This window comes from Oncorhynchus nerka, linkage group LG22 (assembly GCF_034236695.1).
Source record: "Oncorhynchus nerka isolate Pitt River linkage group LG22, Oner_Uvic_2.0, whole genome shotgun sequence".
In the NCBI taxonomy this organism is placed as follows: Eukaryota; Metazoa; Chordata; class Actinopteri; order Salmoniformes; family Salmonidae; genus Oncorhynchus; species Oncorhynchus nerka.
Genome location: NC_088417.1, coordinates 90,011,410 through 90,030,611, shown reverse-complemented (window position 1 = coordinate 90,030,611; position 19,202 = coordinate 90,011,410). Strand labels below are relative to the sequence as shown.

Sequence of the window (19,202 nt, the reverse complement as noted above, 5' to 3'; positions counted from 1 at the left end):
AGAAAGAGGGAATTAGAGAGAGCATATGTGGGGTGGCCAGTCCTCTTCTGGCTGTGCCGGGTGGAGATTATAACAGAACATGGCCAAGATGTTCAAATGTTCATAAATGACCAGCATGGTTGAATAATAATAAGGCAGAACAGTTTAAACTGGTTACAAGGTGTCGAACGTGTTCCACAGGGATCCTGGCCCATGTTGACTCCAATGCTTCCCACAATTGTGTTGGCTGGATGTCCTTTGAGTGGTGGACCATTCTTGATACACATTGGAAACTGTTGAGTGTGAAAAACCCATCACCGTTGCAGTTCTTGACACACTCAAACCGGTGCGCCTGGCACCTACAATACCCCATTTCAAAGGCACTTAAATCTTTCGTCTTGCCCATTCACTCTCTGAATGGTACACAGACACAATCCACCTCAATTGTCTCAAGGCTTAAACATCCTTCTTTAACATGTCTCCTCTCCTTCATCTACACTGGTTGAAGTGGATTTAACAGGTGACAACAATAATGGATGATAGCTTTCACCTGGATTCACCTGGTCAGTCTGTCATGGAAAGAGGACTGAGTGTTTTGTACATTCAGTATAGAGTACATTACTGCTTTTTGCTATAATAATACTCATGTTTAAGAGAGGCCAAAGAAACTTATTGTACAATATACAGTATATGATATACTATTAACAAACTATATTATTTATTTAATCTTTAGTAGGGGAGAGTCCCGTTGAGACCAAGTCTCTTTTTACAAGGGAGCCTTTCATTACAAAGCATAAATTAATAAGTCAACATGTAACATGTAGGTAAACGCACAATGTGTTTGAAGTTTAAAAATTCGTTTTCTAAGAAAAATTGTATTTGGAGAAAAAGTTAGGTTTATAGGTTTATTTGGTAAAAATATGTCGATGTATCAAAGCTGCAGGCCTACATTTGCCATTAGGCGAACTGACAGGGCGGGGCTATTGTTCACGTCCCTCCTCTGACGTTATTTTGCGTGATATCGTGATGGATGCACAGGTACACTGGAAACTGGTTTTCACTCGTTACCACAGCCACAAAGTAAAAACTGTCTTTATCGTAAAGATTCATGATTTTTCTGTTGCTTTTTTTTTTGGTTTTAGTTTTAGGTTAGGGTTAGGCATAAGGTTAGCAGTGTGGTAAAGGTTAGGTTTAAAATTACATTTTAAAACCATACGTTGAAGAAATAGGCGGGGTTTGTGACTTTGTGACTGTGGTAATTAAGGACGACCCTGCACACTGGACTTTACACTCAAAGTTGGGAATGAGGGGGGTGAATGGCGGTACCGCCAGTAAAAACAATGGCATTTAAAAAGGTCCCAGATTTCTTTCTAAACGGAAAGTAATGAAAGAGTAAACTATGGAGACCTTCCTAATGTTATTAAACGAGTTGTTTCTCATCAAGCTTCTTCTTATGTTTCTCTCCAGCGGACAAGTGTTGGGAGGTAAAGTACAGAAAACCTGTGTAATTCTTTGTCCATATGAAAACTTCCTCTTGCATTTTTCATGAGAATGATACATTATGGTATGATAATATAATTAGCATCTATCTATTTAAATGTTGACTCATTTGTATTGTGCAATCTAGGCCAACTAGTCTACTGTATATGTGATTTTCTTTTATTGGCAGATTGACTTGCATTCAGGGATTTTGACGTTTAGATAAAATCACATTTATTTGTTCGATTATAATAATACATTGCATGAAGCATTATTGTTATGTTGTCGTTATAAGAACAGAAGAAGGTGGCAGATTTATAATTCAAAGTGATGCAGTGTTATAGCAGCCAGATTAATATTAATCCAATTAGTTAAGGATCTATAAACGCGATAAGACCTCGTAGGAGGACACTGCCAGTGACACGATAACATAGGCTGCTACTATGTATTTGGAGCAGAAGTCTCCTGACAGTATGTCTTTTTCTATAGCTATTTGCGAATATATATATAAACTAGCATTACAGTTTTATTACATTGTTATAACCACATAATTAAATATAATATTACATTGTATCGCTATGGTTCTACCATCTGATGCTTTTTTCCATGGCTGACCAGATTTAGGTTTATAGTGTAAGTGAGTTTATAGTGTTTCCCCAAATTGGCCTAGTCTATTCAATGATAATGGGTTGCTTTGTGAGATGTCAACTGTGATTCTGCCAATGATGCAACTAACTACTGAAGGAACAGCAGTCCTGATGTAGTAGACGACATGTTTTAGGTCAGCATTTGGAAAGTTGCACTGCCTGACCTCATGCACTACTATTATGGCACCTTGCCACTTGTGTTTTTCTCCTCACACTATTCAGTCTGGAATAATCAGATAAATACTAACTGACACCATTAGTTTGGCCTCACCTGACCCTTTTACTCTGGGAATCATAGGTCATTCACAAATATTCTCTACACACTCACTTTCCTTCCATGGGTATTTTGGTTCTTCCATCAATTGGGCCACTGCTCCAGATATTCTGAATCGGAATGATGTCCCGACAGCAGCACAATCTGCCTATTTTTCCAGTTAGAACAATGCTCAGGGCAGGAGAGTTTACATGAATTGAATTCAGATACAGCCAGTAAAGGTCACAGACACTTTGCAATAATAGCGAGCACTTAGTCCCTGTAGCAGGGAAATCAATAATTTAATGGGATGTTGCCAAAGGGAAGACCTCATTTTGCTGCCTCAATAGGCTAAATGATTGTTGTTAGCATTCCCATGTGCTTTAAGAAAGGGAAAATCCAACAGGGACAGAGTTAGTGTGTTAGTGTTTTATGCAAGTTAACAAAGGCTGAATATCTACATTATAATGCTGAATATCTACAGATAATCTACATTATTTGTTGTTGGGTTCTCTAAAAAGAAAATGAGCGAGGAAGATTAGGCCTATTGCGTTGTTTTGCAGCATGAAAAATGGGCTGCCCTTTGGCACCACTGGAATAGAATGGGTGGGGTGCAACCCACTATGATACAGAACTGCACATACAGAATTTATCTTCAGTGTATGGAAATAAACCCTGCAGAATGCAGCAACAGGCTGTGACATGATTAGCACCTAGCTGAACCAAATCTTATTATTCCTAAATCTGATGACATCATATAGAATGATTTTTCAATCTGCTGTTTGTACACAGCCTCATTCTACGGGGATGGATATGTCCAGCTGAGGACTGTGGAGTTGTCCAGCCAAACGTCGCTCCATGTGCGCTTCCGCACTTCAAGTCACAGTGGACTACTTTTCATGGCTGCCGGGGAGACAGACTTCCTCCTGCTAGAGCTGCACTCTGGTCGCCTGCAGGTGAGAACACACCTTACAGATAAACAGACATGCTGTAGCTCAGAGATTACAGGTGAGAACACACCTTACAGATAAACAGACATGCTGTAGCTCAGAGATTGTAGGTGAGAACACACCTTACAGATAAACAGATATGCTGTAGCTCAGAGATTACAGGTGAGAACACACTTTACAGATAAACAGATATGCTGTAGCTCAGAGATTACAGGTGAGAACACACCTTACAGATAAACAGACATGCTGTAGCTCAGAGATTGTAGGTGAGAACACACCTTACAGATAAACAGATATGCTGTAGCTCAGAGATTACAGGTGAGAACACACCTTACAGATAAACAGACATGCTGTAGCTCAGAGATTGTAGGTGAGAACACACCTTACAGATAAACAGATATGCTGTAGCTCAGAGATTACAGGTGAGAACACACCTTACAGATAAACAGATATGCCGTATCTTAGATTTGCATATTACTTCATAGGCTCAAAGCAATGGGTGGCGCAGCGGTCTAAGGCACAGCATGTCAGTGCTAGAGGCATCACTGCAAACACCCTGGTTTGAATCCAGGCTGTATCACAACCGGCTGTGATTGGGAATCCCATAGAGCGGCGCACAATTGGCCCAACGTTGTCCTGGTTTTAATTAACTGACTTGCCTAGTTAAATGAAAGTTAAATTTAAAAAATGCTCACCTTACACACTACACTCTTAGAAAAAAAGTGCTATCTAGAACCTGAAAGGTTCCTGGTAGAACCCTTTTGGGTTCTGTGTAGAACCCTTTCCATAGAGGGCACTACAGGTGGCCTAGCAGGAACGTCTGCCGTTCTGCCCTTGAGCAAGGCAGTTAACCCCCAGCAACAACTGCTCCCCATGCGCCGATGACTTCGATTAAGGCAACCCCCGTACATCTGATTCAGAGGGGTTGGGTTAAACGTGGAAGACACATTTCGGTTGAATGCATTCAGTTGTGCAAATGACTAGGTATCCCTTTCCCCAAAGGGGTTTTATCTGGAATCTAAAAGGGGACAGTCGAAGAACCCCTTTTGTGGAACCCTACTTTCTAAGAGTGTATCTACTGTCCAGACTAGATCAGAAAATACTGTCACACCTCCCGAGTGGTGCAGTGGTCTAAGGCACTGCAACGATACTACAGACCAAGGTTTCTTTCCCGGGCTGTGCCACAACCGACCCAGCGTCGTCCGGGTTAGGGGAAGGTTTGGCTGGTGGGATTTTACTTGGCTCACCGTGCTCTAGCGACACCTTGTGGCGGGCCGGGTGCCTGCGGGGTGACCCCAATTGCCAGTTGAACAGAGTTTCCTCCGACACATTGGTGTGGTTGGCTTCCGGGTTAAGCTGGCGAGTTTGGAGCACAGACAAGCCACAACAATAATTTTCTCTAGATTACAGATTGTGGACACCCCTTCAAATGACTATTTCAGCCACACCCGTTGTTGACAGGTGTATAAAACCGAGCACCAAGCCATGCAATCTTCATAAACAAACATTGGGAATAGAATTGCCTTACTGAAGTGGCACCGTCATAGCATTTCTGCCCTGCTAGAGCTGCCCCAGTCAACTGGAAGTGCTGTTATTGTGAAGTGAAAGCGTCTAGGAGCAACAACGGCTTAGCCGCGAAGTGGTAGGCCACACAAGCTCACAGAACAGGACCACCGAGTGCTGAAGTGCACCACGCTTAAAATCGTCTGTCCTCGGTTGCAACACTCACTACTGTTACGCACGCCTCTATGAAGAGGGAACGCAACACCCTGCTACAACTAAACTCTGTGAAGCGAAAAAGGTATGGACTGTAGGTGCGAGTAAAAATGACAACAAGCAGAATGTGGTACCGTTTACAAGGACTTTATTCCTTTACACGGTAATATGGGGAAAAGGGGCTGGACGGAACCAAAGCAAAGAAAGTAAATCTCAAACCCCCTCCCTCTCCTATCTTACCTGCCTACCCACTACTTACCTAATTTAGCACCACCTGGTGCCCTAACCAAAATACAGGGGGTGGTCCGCCCAGGTCTTACCTAGTGTGCCTAGACAGCGAATATGCTACGGGTATATGTATGCCCGCGGGCCTCTTGCCTAAGCACTCCCAAGGTGCCTTCCCCTTCCCCCCTGGGAACAAATGAAACAGAAATAGTAAACAATTTCACAAACAAACTAAGAACCAAAGGACATCAAAATAAGCTCTATCTGAGCAACAAACTCACAAAGCAATGAACTCCCAGCAAAATCAACCTCTATCAAAACCTCTATCAAAACCTCTAGCAAAACCTCTAGCAAAACCTCTAGCAAAACCTCTAGCAAAACCTCTAGCAAAACCTCTAGCAAAACCTCTAGCAAAACCTCTAGCAAAACCTCTAGCAAAACCTCTAGCAAAACCTCTAGCAAAACCTCTAGCAAAACCTCTAGCAAAACCTCTCCCTCCTGAACAGAACACTGGCATTTATATATCTTCAGATGGAATGGGTAATTGGAGACAGCAGTCTTGACGAGGGGGCGGAGTCAGCTCTCCAATCAGCCATGGAGTCGACCAATCAGATGCTTGAGGGATTTCCGGAGCCATTTCCTGAAATAAACACATGCACAAACTACAAACTACAACACATAAACTGGGGAACGCAACACGCCCACCACAAAAATTGCAAACCTAGTTTTGCAATAACAAAAGCCAACATATCCCCAGTTAGTAAACCCGTGATAGAGCGTCAGCAACCACATTCGCCGAGCCCTTCACATAAGCTATCTGTACTTTATATCCTTGTACAATCAGAGCCCACCGCATAAGGCGGCGGTTCTGGTTGTACATCTGTTTCAAGAACACTAACGGATTATGGTCCGTGAAGACCATAACAGGCAAGGCACTGGAGCCCACATATACCTCAAAGAACTGTAAGGCAAGCAAGAAAGCCAGCGTCTCTTGTTCAATTGTAGAGTACCTTGACTGACACGAGTTGAACTTACGGGAGAAGAAACTGACGGGCCGATCCACTCCGTCTTCATCTTCCTGTAAGAGAACCGCACCCACCCCCACTATACTAGCATCTACCTCCAACTTAAAAGGTTTGTCAAAGTTGGGGGCGGCAAGCACTGGGGCACTACAAAGTAGCGCTTTAGCGGACTCAAAAGCGTAGTTACAGTCCTTGGACCACTTGAATGGTACCTTGGGACTAAGCAGAGATGAAAGGGGAGCAACTACCGTCGAGAAATTCTTACAGAATGTACGATAGTACCCTACCATCCCTAGGAATCTGCGCAACTGGCGGCGAGTAGTGGGAGCAGGAAAAGCAACAATTGCTTCCACTTTGCCAGTTACTGGGCGCACTTGACCTCGTCCCACTTGTTTCCCTAAGTAAGTCACTGTAGCCTTCCCAAACTCACACTTGGCCAAATTGAGGGTTAAAGAAGCCTTCTCCAACCGCTGAAACACACTTTTCAAAGTGGAGAGATGATCAGACCAAGTAGACGAATGAATCACCACATCGTCAAGGTACGCAGTACAATTTGGCACATCTTCAAACACAATGTTAACTAGCCGCTGAAAGGTAGCAGGTGCATTACACATGCCAAAGGGCATCACAGTGTATTGTACAAAGTTATCTGGCGTAACAAAAGCCGATATGTCAGAAGCTCGAGAGGTCAGAGGCACCTGCCAATAACCTTTTAACAAATCTAACTTACTAACGTAAGCAGCAGAACCAATTCTATCAATACAGTCATCTAAGCGAGGTATAGGAAAAGAATCAGACTTTGTAACTGCATTTACGCGACGATAGTCCGTACATAAACGGGACGTACCGTCTGGCTTAGGAACAAGAATACATGGGGAACTCCAGGAGCTGTTACTGGGTTTTGCCATGTCATTCTGTAATAAATAAGCTACCTCACTTTTCATTACCTCCCTTTTCTTAGCATTAACCCGGTACGGATGCTGACGTATAGGAACAGCATTCCCCACATCCACGTCATGTTCCAAGATGGATGTGCGACTTGGAATGTCCTGAAACACACTGAGAAAACTGTTTATCAACAGGATAAGATCCTTAGTTTGATCGCTATCCAAATGTTCCATTTGAGAGGGTAACTTCTTCAGCATCTCTGAATTACATAGGCGTTCACCTTGCTGTAACGTATGGCGTAACTCCAACCCGTCCTCCTTATCCTCATCTAGGTCCCACCCAGGCTTCAGCACCACCGCAGCCACACTGGAGACGGTGGGCTGGACCGGCTTACTTGAGGAGCTGAATCACGCACATAATATGTTTTCAGCATGTTAACATGACACACACGGGAAGAACGCCTTCGATCTGGTGTCTTTATCACATAATTGGTGTCATTGAGTTTCTTTTCCACCAGATATGGTCCAGAAAAACGTGCTGACAGAGATGAGCCAGGGATTGGCAACAAAACTAAAACTTGATCCCCTGGTGCAAATGAACGGCCAACAGCCTTTTTGTCATAATGCAACTTCATGCGTTTTTGAGACGAGGAGAGAGACTTTTGGGCTAACGCACATGCGGCGTGCAGTCTCTCCCGCATCTTACTGACATAATCCAACACATTTTTAAGGGCGCTACTGGGTGTAGGAGATAAGATATGCTCCTTCAAAACTTTCAGCGGACCCCGTGGGGTGTGTCCAAACACAAGGTCAGCAGGGCTGAACCCTAAGGACTCTTGTATCGTTTCCCTTATAGCAAATAGGACAAAGGGCACCCCCTCATCCCAATCAGTACTGGTATCCATACAATACTTGCGTAGCATTGCCTTCAGTGTCTGATGCCAGCGTTCTAGAGCCCCTTGACTCTCTGGATGATACGGACTGGAGACCTGATGGGAAATACACAATGTCTTTAACACATTTGAAAACAGTTTAGACATGAAGTTGGATCCCTGATCAGTTTGGATTACTTTAGGGAGTCCAAACGTAGAGAAGAACTTCACCAGTGCCTTCACCACAGTCTTAGCCGTTATAGTACGGAGAGGAATAGCCTCTGGGTATCGAGTAGCACTGCACATTATTGTTAGTAGGAACTGGTTACCTGACCTGGTTTTCGGCAATGGACCTACACAATCAATTATCACTCTTTCAAACGGTTCCCCCACCACAGGAATCGGGCAGAGCCGCGCTCGAGGAACTGTTTGATTCACTTTCCCAGTGAGTTGACATATGTGACATGTTTTACAAAATTGGACCACATCAGACTTCAAACCTGGCCAGAAGAAATGACGAAGGACCCGGTTATAAGTCTTTGTGATCCCCAAGTGTCCAGACCACGCCTGGTCATGGGCGAGTGACAGCACCTGCTGTCGGAACGGTGTAGGAACAACCACTTGACACACTTCACTCCAGTCATTAATGGTGTCATGAGATGCCCATTTCCGCATCAAAACTCCTGCTTCCATAAAGTAGGCGGTCTCTCTAGTTTTAGCTCCCTCAATGGAAATTACCGAAGCAAAACACTTGCGAAGACTGGTGTCTTCTTTTTGACATTCAATCACCTTCTCGGGGGTGACAGACAAAATAATGTCATGTAATTGGGGCGCAATTTCGTTTTCCCCTGCCTTAGTTTTTACGGGGGTAAAACCTGTCGGCATTGCAGAAGGCATACTCGGTGCATTGTCTTCTACTTCAACGTTCTCAAAAATGGAAGTAGCCAAATCCACCACATCTCCTAGCTTGCGAGATTGTGCCCTCGTTAACACACAAGCAGGAAAAACATGTGGAAATGCTTGAACCAATTTCTCATCTGTAGTTCTGATTTCTGGATTGTCTACTACCTCTAACACAGGAGTGACATTACCACCAGCAATATCATTCCCTAGTAGCAATTTGACTCCTGATACTGGCAGTGTAGACACTACACCAACACGGAAACATCCTGATACCAAGTCTGACACTAAGTGGACCCAGTGTAATGGTACAGGTACGGTTTTTGTCTCTATCCCCTGTAATATGACATGCGAGCCACAATACGTTTCAGGAGACCAGGGTAAAGCATCAGTAACGATTACTGACTGCGCCGCCCCGGTGTCTCGTAGGATTTGGATAGGCTTCTGATCAGCTTGTTCTCCTGTTAAGGAAACAACACCGGCAGAGATAAACGGAGCATAGACAGGATCCGGTTTCTCAAATGGTGAATCAATAACTCGATCCAATGGAAGAGCCAAAGACTTGACTAAACCCAAACTTTTCATTTTTGGGGACAGTGACAGGGACTGTTTCGGTTTATTTTTCAAAACTGGGCAGTCCGCAATCACGTGACCCTTTTGGTGACAGTAAAAACATTCACGGATTTCATGAAAAGGCTTAGGGTTGTCAGCGGTAAAGCGACCTGAACGAGGAACTGATGACGTAATCGTCCGGCCTTCAAAACGTGGTGCACCAAAAACAGTCTTGTGTGTCAAAGCGTACTCATCTGCCAACACTGCTGCTTGGGCCAATGTCACCACTTTCTGTTCATTTAAATGAACTACAATTCTCTCTGGGAGGTTGATTTTAAAGTCCTCCAACACCACCAACTCCCGAATATCAGCAAAGGTGTTAGCTTTGCTAGCTGAACACCAGCGACTAAACAGAGACTCTTTGTCCCTAGCAAATTCAACAAATGTACGGTGAGAGGGTTTCTTGTGGTTCCTGAAGCGCTGTCTATAAGCTTCAGGCACCAACTCATAAGCCCGCAACACAGTAGTTTTAACTGTATTGTAGTGTAAACTGTATTCCAGGGAGAGAGCAGCTACTACTTCCTGGGCTTTCCCAGACAATTTACATTGTAACAAGAGAGGCCAAACCTCGAGTGGCCAATGCAGCGCAGCGGCCACACGCTCAAACGCCGAGAAATAATAATCAACTTCCGACTCTCGGAATGGAGGGACTAAAGCTATGTTTTTACTCACATCGAAGTGGGCTTGATGATGAGCAGCTTGTGGAGTCGCACTGGAGCCAGCATCTAGCTCCAGTTGTCGGATCCTCACCTCCTTGTCAGCTTCTATTTTCCTAATTTCAAGTTCAAAATTCATCCGTCTCTCTTTATCTTTTTGCTCCATTTCTAACCGAGCCAGCCTCACTTTCAGCCTAGCAATCCCATCTGAACGACCCGAAGCAGAAGATAAAGGATCGAATCGGGGCAATGTAAAGTGGGTACGAGGAACCCCTTCCTCCGCCCTGTCCTCTGACTTGGCATCAGAAGGTCTACCCGTCTCCTCTCCTTGCAATGAGAGAATCCGTTCTCTCACTAAACCCTCCCTGACTAGCACCAAAAGCTCAGCCTTTAGGGCTTTCTCAGGGAATACAAATCCATAATGGTCAGCTATAGCTATAAGGTCTACTTTACGAAACCTCAACAAACAATCAATAGAGGGCGCTTCAAAAAACTTGGAGATGGCTGATGCAGCCATCTTATATACAATGCAGTCTACTGAACACACTAACTAAACAAGTCATCCAAACTCACAACCTACCATCACACCTCAATCACTAACCACAGAGAGAGCTCAGAGCAGCAGGGTCCGGTGGGTTTAATGGAAAAATCCCGGACGAGCCCCCATTATGTTACGCACGCTTCTATGAAGAGGGAACGCAACACCCTGCTACAACTAAACTCTCTGTGAAGCGAAAAAGGTATGGACTGTAGGTGTGAGTAAAAATGACAACAAGCAGAATGTGGTACCGTTTACAAGGACTTTATTCCTTTACACGGTAATATGGGGAAAAGGGGCTGGACGGAACCAAAGCAAAGAAAGTAAATCTCAACCCCCCCCCTCTCCTATCTTACCTGCCTACCCACTACTTACCTAATTTAGCACCACCTGGTGCCCTAACCAAAATACAGGGGGTGGTCCGCCCAGGTCTTACCTAGTGTGCCTAGACAGCGAATATGCTACGGGTATATGTATGCCCGCGGGCCTCTTGCCTAAGCACTCCCAAGGTGCCTTCCCCTTCCCCCCTGGGAACAAATGAAACAGAAATAGTAAACAATTTCACAAACAAACTAAGAACCAAAGGACATCAAAATAAGCTCTATCTGAGCAACAAACTCACAAAGCAATGAACTCCCAGCAAAATCAACCTCTATCAAAACCTCTAGCAAAACCTCTAGCAAAACCTCTAGCAAAACCTCTCTACAAAAAGATCTCCCTCCTGAACAGAACACTGGCATTTATATATCTTCAGATGGAATGGGTAATTGGAGACAGCAGTCTTGACGAGGGGGCGGAGTCAGCTCTCCAATTAGCCATGGAGTCGACCAATCAGCTGCTTGAGGGATTTCCGGAGCCATTTCCTGAAATAAACACATGCACAAACTACAAACTACAACACATAAACTGGGGAACGTAACACTACCGAGTTCCAAACTGCCTCTGGAAGCAACGTCAGCATAAGAACTGTTCTTTGGGAGCTTCATGAAATGGGTTTCCATAGCAGAACAGCTTCTAAAATCACCATGTGTAATGCCAAGCGTCGGCTGGAGTGGTTTAAAGCTCGTCGCCATTGGACTCTGGAGCAGTGGAAACGCGTTATCTAGAGTGAATCAGAGGAATAATGGTCTGGGGCTGTTTTTTCATGGTTTGGGCTAGGCCCCTTAGTTCCAGTGAAGGGATCAGTGTGGAATAACTTGACTGGCCTGCACAGAGCCCTGACCTCAACCCCATCGGAGACCTTTGGGATGAATTGGAGTGCCGACTACAAGCCAGGCCCAACATCAGTGCCTGACCTCACTAATGCTCTTGTGGGTGAATGGAAGCAAGTCCCCGCAGCAATGTTCCAACATCTAGTGGAAAGTCTTCCCAGAAGAGTGGAAGCTTTTATAGCAGCAAAGGGGGGACTAACTCCATATTACTGCCCATGATTTTGGAATTAAATGTTTGACCAGCAGGTGTCCACATACTTCTGGCCATGTAGTGTATATAGGCAGTTATTATCCTCAGAATGGCCAAAGGTTAAACCCAGAGGAAGGCTATGTTCCTATTGCTTTCATAGAAAAAAAGACCACCGTGAGTTTAAGGATTTACCACAGTCCCTGACAAGTTCATTCATGAATCTTTCTGGAAGAGACCACAGTGGGTTAAATGTTAGTATCTGCTGCAGCATGTAAGGTTATAGTTGATGTGTGGCTGTAAATGTGGTGGAATGGATTCAACCTGGCATCCTGCTTGTGAATGACCTCTACTTATGCTATGTCAGACAGAAATATGCGGAGGAGAACAACCTTGATGTGCTACTTTCCTGAACCCTTCTGTTGTTTGATGATTTTTGTAACAAATCTGTAATGTTCTTACAAAATAACCACCAATTAGTCTTTTGTTAATTAAAAAAAACATTTCTTGATACTGTGAGCGTACCAAGTAATTAGGCGTCACTCTAAAGCGGGAAGGTGGAATAAACGAGTCAGGAAAAAGGTTTTTCTGATTGAACACGGTTCTCTATTGAGAGTATTTTGTCAACAAAAACATTCAAACATAATCAATGAAAAATCTTCCAAGGAAAAACACCCATCTTCTTCTCCAGATGATACAAGAACACAATAGGATAATCTTTAAACTACAACAAACATAAATCACGGTTTTGTCACCGTCTTAGTGGTTCTTTCAGCACAGCTTCTCTCTCTCGGTGGCCATCTTCCAGAGATAGTTTCCCCTCTCTCTTCTGGTTCCATTCTCTCTTTTATAGGGGAAGGAGAGTATCTCATTAGTACCGTCAGCTGTGCTTAATTGACTCTGGTTACCTTGTCTCCCAGGCTCTGTTGGGCAACTATCCATGAGCCCAGCCTGCCCTCTAGTGGTCCGTCCACAATACCTTCATCTCTCATTTACCCCTCCTTTATCTCTCCTTAATCTTTCCTTCATCTCTCCTTTATCACACCTTCATCTCTCCTTTATCCCTCCTTCATCTCTCCTTCATCTCTCCTTCGTCTCTCCTTTATCACACCTTCATCTCTCATTGATCCCTCCTTCATCTCTCCTTTATCCCTCCTTCATCTCTCCTTTATCATTCTTTCCTTCGCTCAGGTTCAGTTGGATTTGGGATCAGGTGAGCGTACCCTCCGCTCTGAGAAGGGGGTTCATCTGAACGACTTGGCCTGGCACTCTGTGGAGCTCCAACACGACCAGCACAACGTCACTCTGTCGGTGGACCGCCACTCTCACACCAGCGTCAGGATCCCCGGGCCAGACCTGGACCTCAGTGTCCATGATGGGTTGTTCGTTGGTGGGACGGTTGGCCTGGACAAACCCTACCTCCATAGTGACGATGCCACAGGTTGGGTTAAAATAAAAATATTAGATTTAAGTTATAATCAATGACTATAAAGTATTCTTCTTCTCTTCCTCCTGCTCCTCCTCCTCTTCCTCCTCCTCCTAGGCTTCCGTGGCTGTGTTGACGAGGTGCTCTTCAACCAGCACAACTTGCTGTCCAGCCTGCGGCCCTACTCGGGATATAAGAGTGTCCATGAGGTGTCTCTGGGCTGCAGTTCTCAGTTTTCTGCAGGCGAAGACGACCCCATCAGCTTCTTCAGTTCCAGGGCGTACATGTCCCTGCCCCCGTGGGACGTCCCTCAGGAGGGGGTGTTGGAGTGTGAGGTACATACCTCCTCCGAAGAGGGGATTGTCCTGTACAGCTCTGCCCACCAGAGTGACTTTATTGCCATGGAGATCCAAGAGGGGACTTTGGTGGTTGTCGTTGGTAACGGCGGGACTAGGACGGAGCTGCACTCCCTCACGTACGTCAACAACCAGAAATGGCACCGGGTGAAACTACACTTGCTTCCTCACAGCCTGCAGCTGACTGTAGGTAAGGACAACCTGTATGGACCACGATGGAAACAAGTAGTTTTGTGTTGTCATTGTTGATTTTATATTCAGTATACACTTGTGTGACTGGAATTGTATTTTTTGAGTTGTCAAATTAGGGCTAGGGTTACTGAATAGTTACAGTACTGTAGTTGGAATGTTGTTGACAGTTTGTTGAACATCTACTGAACATCTAAAAAGCATCTATTTGAGATTTTCTATTTCAAATAAAGTGATCCCAATGAATTGTATCTTTCTAGGTGAGGAGATAGTCAACCACAGCCTAGGGGCTCATTCCAAGTCCTTGCAGCTCCGAGGCCCTCTCTACATGGGTGGTGTGGATGACAGATCACGTTTAGAAGCCAGGAAGGCCGGCCTACTGTCTTTCAATGGGAAGCGGCTGGCCGGTGGAGGATCCTTCAAAGGCTGTCTGAGAAACATCCGGGTCAATGCGCAGAGGATGGGGCTTCCCCACGCTGTAGTCACCAAAGACATATCTGTCGGCTGTGAATTAGAGAAGCTTCCAGAAGCAATCACTACCGTGAGCCCCACGGCTGTCCTCTCTGTCACCTTGCCACTAGTCCACCATAATGGATCAGACAGGGACAGGAAGAGGCCGGGTCAGAACTTTCTGGTTCTGAAAGACTTAGTGGTTCCAGAAGGTGGGAGGGCTCTGTTAGAATCTAAGCACATCAAGGTGAACCTAGAGTTCCGGAAGCTTGGAATCCGTCAGTCTCAGATTATGTTCCGTATTGAAGAGCAGCCTGTGCATGGCCAGCTGAGGCTTGATGTGGATCATTCAGACCAAAACGAGGATTGGACCTTCAGCATGCTGGACCTGTGGCACGGTAGAGTGATCTACGTCCATGGAGGCTCAGAAGACCCTCAAGACTTCTTCATGTTCTCTGTCTTTACCAACAGCAAGAAGGAGATCCCTTTTTACCTCAAGGGAAACAAACTACACCGCTTCAACATCAGCGTCACTCCCGTCAATGACGCTCCCGAGCTCAGCCTCCCTGAGGGAAGTCTCTTCATCCTCCTGGAGAACTCCAAACGCCACCTTAACACGGATGTTCTCAGAGCCACCGACCTGGACAGCAACTCCACAGACCTAGTGTTCACCGTACTGGGGAACCATAATGCTGAAGCAGGCTTATTGGAGAAGCAGGACCACCCAGGGATGGCCATCACCACCTTCTCCCAACCCGACCTGGAGGAGGGGAAGGTCAGCTATGTGCACACGGGAGGGCTGGTGAGGAACTCCCGGATGGCTGTGAGGGTCAGTGATGGGGACAAGGTGAGCAACACAGTAGTACTAAGGATCATGGCTGTCCAGCTTGAGCACAAGGTGGACAACAACACAGGGGTGGAGGTGGACCAGGGTGGGGCTGCTGTCATCAGCAGCCAACACCTGGCTATGCAGGTAAACGTTGTGAAGCAGGGCTTTGACATTCGCTATGACGTGGTGGAGGCACCTCGATATGGCGAGCTGCAGCGGCTGCACTCCAGCGGAGAGTGGAAGCCCACCTTTGTCTTCTCACAGAAGCTTCTGGAGAAAGAGCGCATCAGGTACCTAGCTGTGTTGTTTGATCTGTGTTTGTGTGCAATTGTCCATTGTTTTAACACCACGAGTTGAAGGAAATATTTACATTTGGTTAAATAATTTAATGGACAATAAATATTTTATTTTCGATTCTATTCAGGTACCTCAACACCTTCCAGGAGATCAGGACAAGCAATGTCACAGATCAGTTCAAATGCAGGGTCAGTGTGGGCTCAGCAGTGACTGATGAGCTGGTTTTCCACATCACGGTGCGGTGGATCCACTTCAAGGTTACCAGGAGTAAGATGGAGGTCAGCGGTGTGAGGAAAGTCCTTAGCAACGAGGAGCTCTGTGTTGTCTCCAAGGGCATGAAGCTCCATGACAGTGAACTTCACTTCAGAATGCTATCCCTGCCAAAGAAAGGACAGCTCGTGTTCAAAGACAAAGTCTTAATGAAAAACTCAACATTTAGCCAGAAGAATATATCTGACCACATGGTGAAATATGAGGTAACTGGTAGGCCTCATGAGGACACAAGGGACTCGTTTCGTTTCCAGGTGGTCTCCAAACACGCACATTCAGGGGGTTACGACTTCAGAATCAACATCAAGGCAGATGTTCATAGCCTGATCCTAACAAACAAAGGACTGTCCATCCTGGAAGGAGAAAGCAAGGTAATCACCAAGGATTTGCTGTTTGCTGAAACAGTCGGGGTCAAAGCAGCACTTTATACACTCACCAGCAGTCCTAAACATGGCAAGTTAAAGAGGATCAATCTCTCTAATTCTACGTCTATTAACGATAACATCACGGCTTTCACCAATCAGGACATCGTAGAGGACCGCATCATGTATGTGCACGATGGCAGTGAAACCATGGAAGACGCGTTCACTTTCCACACCACCGTCGCCAAACACACCAAAGCACACAATCACAAACGCACACACTCCAAAAAAGAAAACACTCACACCATTGATGACATCTTCAACATCTCGATTGCCCTTGTCAATGACGAGAAACCGGTCCGCGTTGTCGACAAAGTTTTCCACGTGGCCAGGGGCAGGCAGAGGCTGCTGACGTTAGACGACCTGCGCTACCACGACGCTGACTCAGACTTTGATGACAGTCAGCTGGTCTACACTAGACGGGGAATCCCCATGGGCGACCTGGTCCTAGTAAACGACACAGGCCACAAGTTGTACCAGTTCAGCCAGGAGGACCTGCAGCAGAGGAGGGTGCTGTTCATCCACAGGGGGGTCAGTATGGAGTGAAATCAGTAACTTTTATTACACACAAAATACACACACAGTTTTAAATATTGCTTTGTTACAGTTACGAATATTAAAGATTTCACTCCATAGGTCAGCTTTGGACGCTTCGTCCTATTCGTGTCAGATGGGAAACACTACACATCCACACTGTTGGATGTCATTGCCCAGGACCCCTACATCCAGGTGGAGAACAACACAGGCCTGCTGGTCCAGAAAGGCCATGTGGCCATCTTGGGTTCGGCCAACTTCAGTGTGTTTACAAACCTGGATGTCCGAGACGATGAGGAGGTGGTCTGCCAGGTCTTCCTCCCGCCGAGACACGGGCATCTGTTCCACAACAACGTTAAGGTAAAATCATTGAAATAGCACCAGTATTGTATTGTTTGTAATGTGCATGTTGTGTGTTGTGATGTTGTTCATTTAATTTGACCTAGGGCATCAATAAAAGTTCAATTCAATTCAAAGGCAAACCGGTTTAGTATTATTCAATTCAATTGATTCAATTCAATTTGAAGGTGGATCGTTTCACTCAGCATGATCTGAAGGTGGGCAGCGTTCAGTATCGCCATGATGACAGCATGAACCTGGCTGACTCCTTCAACTTCACGGTGAGCGTTAAAGAGGTGCGTCTGGACGCCAGCGTTGGGGTGAGAGTGTACCTGGAGAGCCACCAGCAGCCCCCCACTGTACTCTACAACCACATTGTAGTGGTGGAGGAGGGCAAGTCTGTCAAGATAAACAGAGGAGACCTGGAGGTGAGATACTACATTGAAGTTCCTTATTACAGGGCAGTTTTTCTGTTAAGAAGTTAAGAACCATGGGCTATCGTCACAAGTTTTAGTTATAAGGGACACAAGAACAGATCCCATTAACTTAACTGGGGTGTTTTATGCTTAGGAATAATACTATAATGAATTTACAAACATAGACACATTTACACATTACTTTTTTGTCTTGTAAAACATCACACTTCTTAAATACCACCAAATAGTCTAATCTCATGTCATGTCACATCTTTCATCTCACCTCTGTTTTCAGGTGATCCATAAGGACAGCCTCCCCTCTGAGATAGTGTACAAGGTGAAGACGGCTCCATCCCACGGGTTCCTCCGTAGGTCAACCCAGGGAGAGGACAATCCCTACCAGGGTACTAGAGAGGAGACCATCCACTCCTTCTCCCAGGAGGATGTCAACATGGGACACATCCAGTACCTCCAGGTGGATTCAGACCAGACCCACGACTCCTTCCTTCTGGATGCCTCCAACGGCATCACAGTGGTCCATGACATCAGGTAAGTAGATGATAGGCTGACCAGAAGTTCATGACACCAGGTAGGTAGATGACAGGCAGAACAGAAGCGGGGAGGTTGCCTGTTCAAACCAAAAATGTGAATGACTCTCCATCCAGGCACCATGCACCGCGGCTGACACTGTGCCTCGATGTGTGTGTGTGTATGTTGGGGTAAAAGGCAGAAGATTAGTTTCCATTCTAACCAAATGGACAATAAGCATCTCATTCTATTCTATTCTGTCAGGGTCTCCGTGGACATCATCCCAATCCACATCCCTCTCAATGTCTTCAACGTGACCTTGGAAGAAGGGTCATCCACGGCCCTGACCAAGGAGGTCCTACAGGTCACCAACAGACACTTCTCTCAGGTTGACTTCTTCTATCATGTATCTGAGCCGCCAAGCCATGGTCATATTGAACACGCACGCATTCTTGGACTCTCTATTCCCTTCTTCACACGCAAACAGGTTAGTAAAAGGTCCAAGGTCATCTATGTTTTTATCTTCTTTAGGTGGAACATCTTCTACCAGTAGGGTTTTAAAAAGAGTGTCTATACTGTGCAGATGGAATTATACTGGACATATAGATTTCCTAACCTCCGGGTCATTTCTGTGATTTCAGGTGGATTCAGGGCACATTTATTATGTCCACGATGGAAGTGATACACTGTCAGATAACTTCACCATTATCGCCAACGACACAGACACCAGAAAGCACAGCCAGCCCTGCATGGTGTTCGTCCATGTGACGCCTGTCAACGATGAGGCCCCAGTCATCACAGCCAACAGGATTCTAAGGGTGAGTTGTTATGTGTATATAACACAATAATACTGTAGTAAAAGATATGTGTAATAACAGAGATGGTAGGAACTTGAGAAACTGGCAAAAAAAAGTCATGTCAGTGTGTTTTAGCCTCATGATTTTGAGGAACAGGGTTTATAAGAAAATGATGTAATTGGCTCTATTTTGGGAGTGGTTAGGAAACTGTGTCA

General features: G+C 45.4%; 1 protein-coding gene and 1 long non-coding RNA gene across 4 annotated transcripts in view; one reads left to right on the top strand and one right to left on the bottom strand.

The window, feature by feature from the left end:
• Window positions 1-1,278: 1,278 nt before the first annotated feature.
• The window catches only part of LOC135563833 (chondroitin sulfate proteoglycan 4-like), a 31,914-nt gene continuing 13,990 nt past the window's right edge, over window positions 1,279-19,202 (top strand). The window contains exons 1-11 of the mRNA XM_065007556.1: window positions 1,279-1,463; window positions 3,151-3,314; window positions 13,326-13,575; window positions 13,678-14,106; window positions 14,366-15,674; window positions 15,809-16,904; window positions 17,010-17,267; window positions 17,435-17,674; window positions 17,958-18,211; window positions 18,455-18,677; window positions 18,832-19,008. Of these exons, the coding sequence (XP_064863628.1) occupies window positions 1,379-1,463; window positions 3,151-3,314; window positions 13,326-13,575; window positions 13,678-14,106; window positions 14,366-15,674; window positions 15,809-16,904; window positions 17,010-17,267; window positions 17,435-17,674; window positions 17,958-18,211; window positions 18,455-18,677; window positions 18,832-19,008 (4,485 nt within the window). The 5' untranslated portion in view covers window positions 1,279-1,378. The remainder of the gene's footprint in view (window positions 1,464-3,150; window positions 3,315-13,325; window positions 13,576-13,677; window positions 14,107-14,365; window positions 15,675-15,808; window positions 16,905-17,009; window positions 17,268-17,434; window positions 17,675-17,957; window positions 18,212-18,454; window positions 18,678-18,831; window positions 19,009-19,202) is intronic.
• Window positions 5,151-19,202, bottom strand: part of LOC115105973 (uncharacterized) — a 26,583-nt gene continuing 12,531 nt past the window's right edge. The window contains exons 2-4 of one of the 3 annotated variants that reach the window (XR_003859949.2): window positions 17,946-18,290; window positions 16,617-17,645; window positions 5,151-16,058 (exon numbers count right to left, since the gene is read on the bottom strand). This is a non-coding gene — a long non-coding RNA (uncharacterized LOC115105973). Of the gene's footprint in view, window positions 17,646-17,945; window positions 18,291-19,202 lie in introns of all 3 variants that reach the window. The other 2 variants (XR_010460590.1, XR_010460589.1) reach the window with 2 other exon arrangements.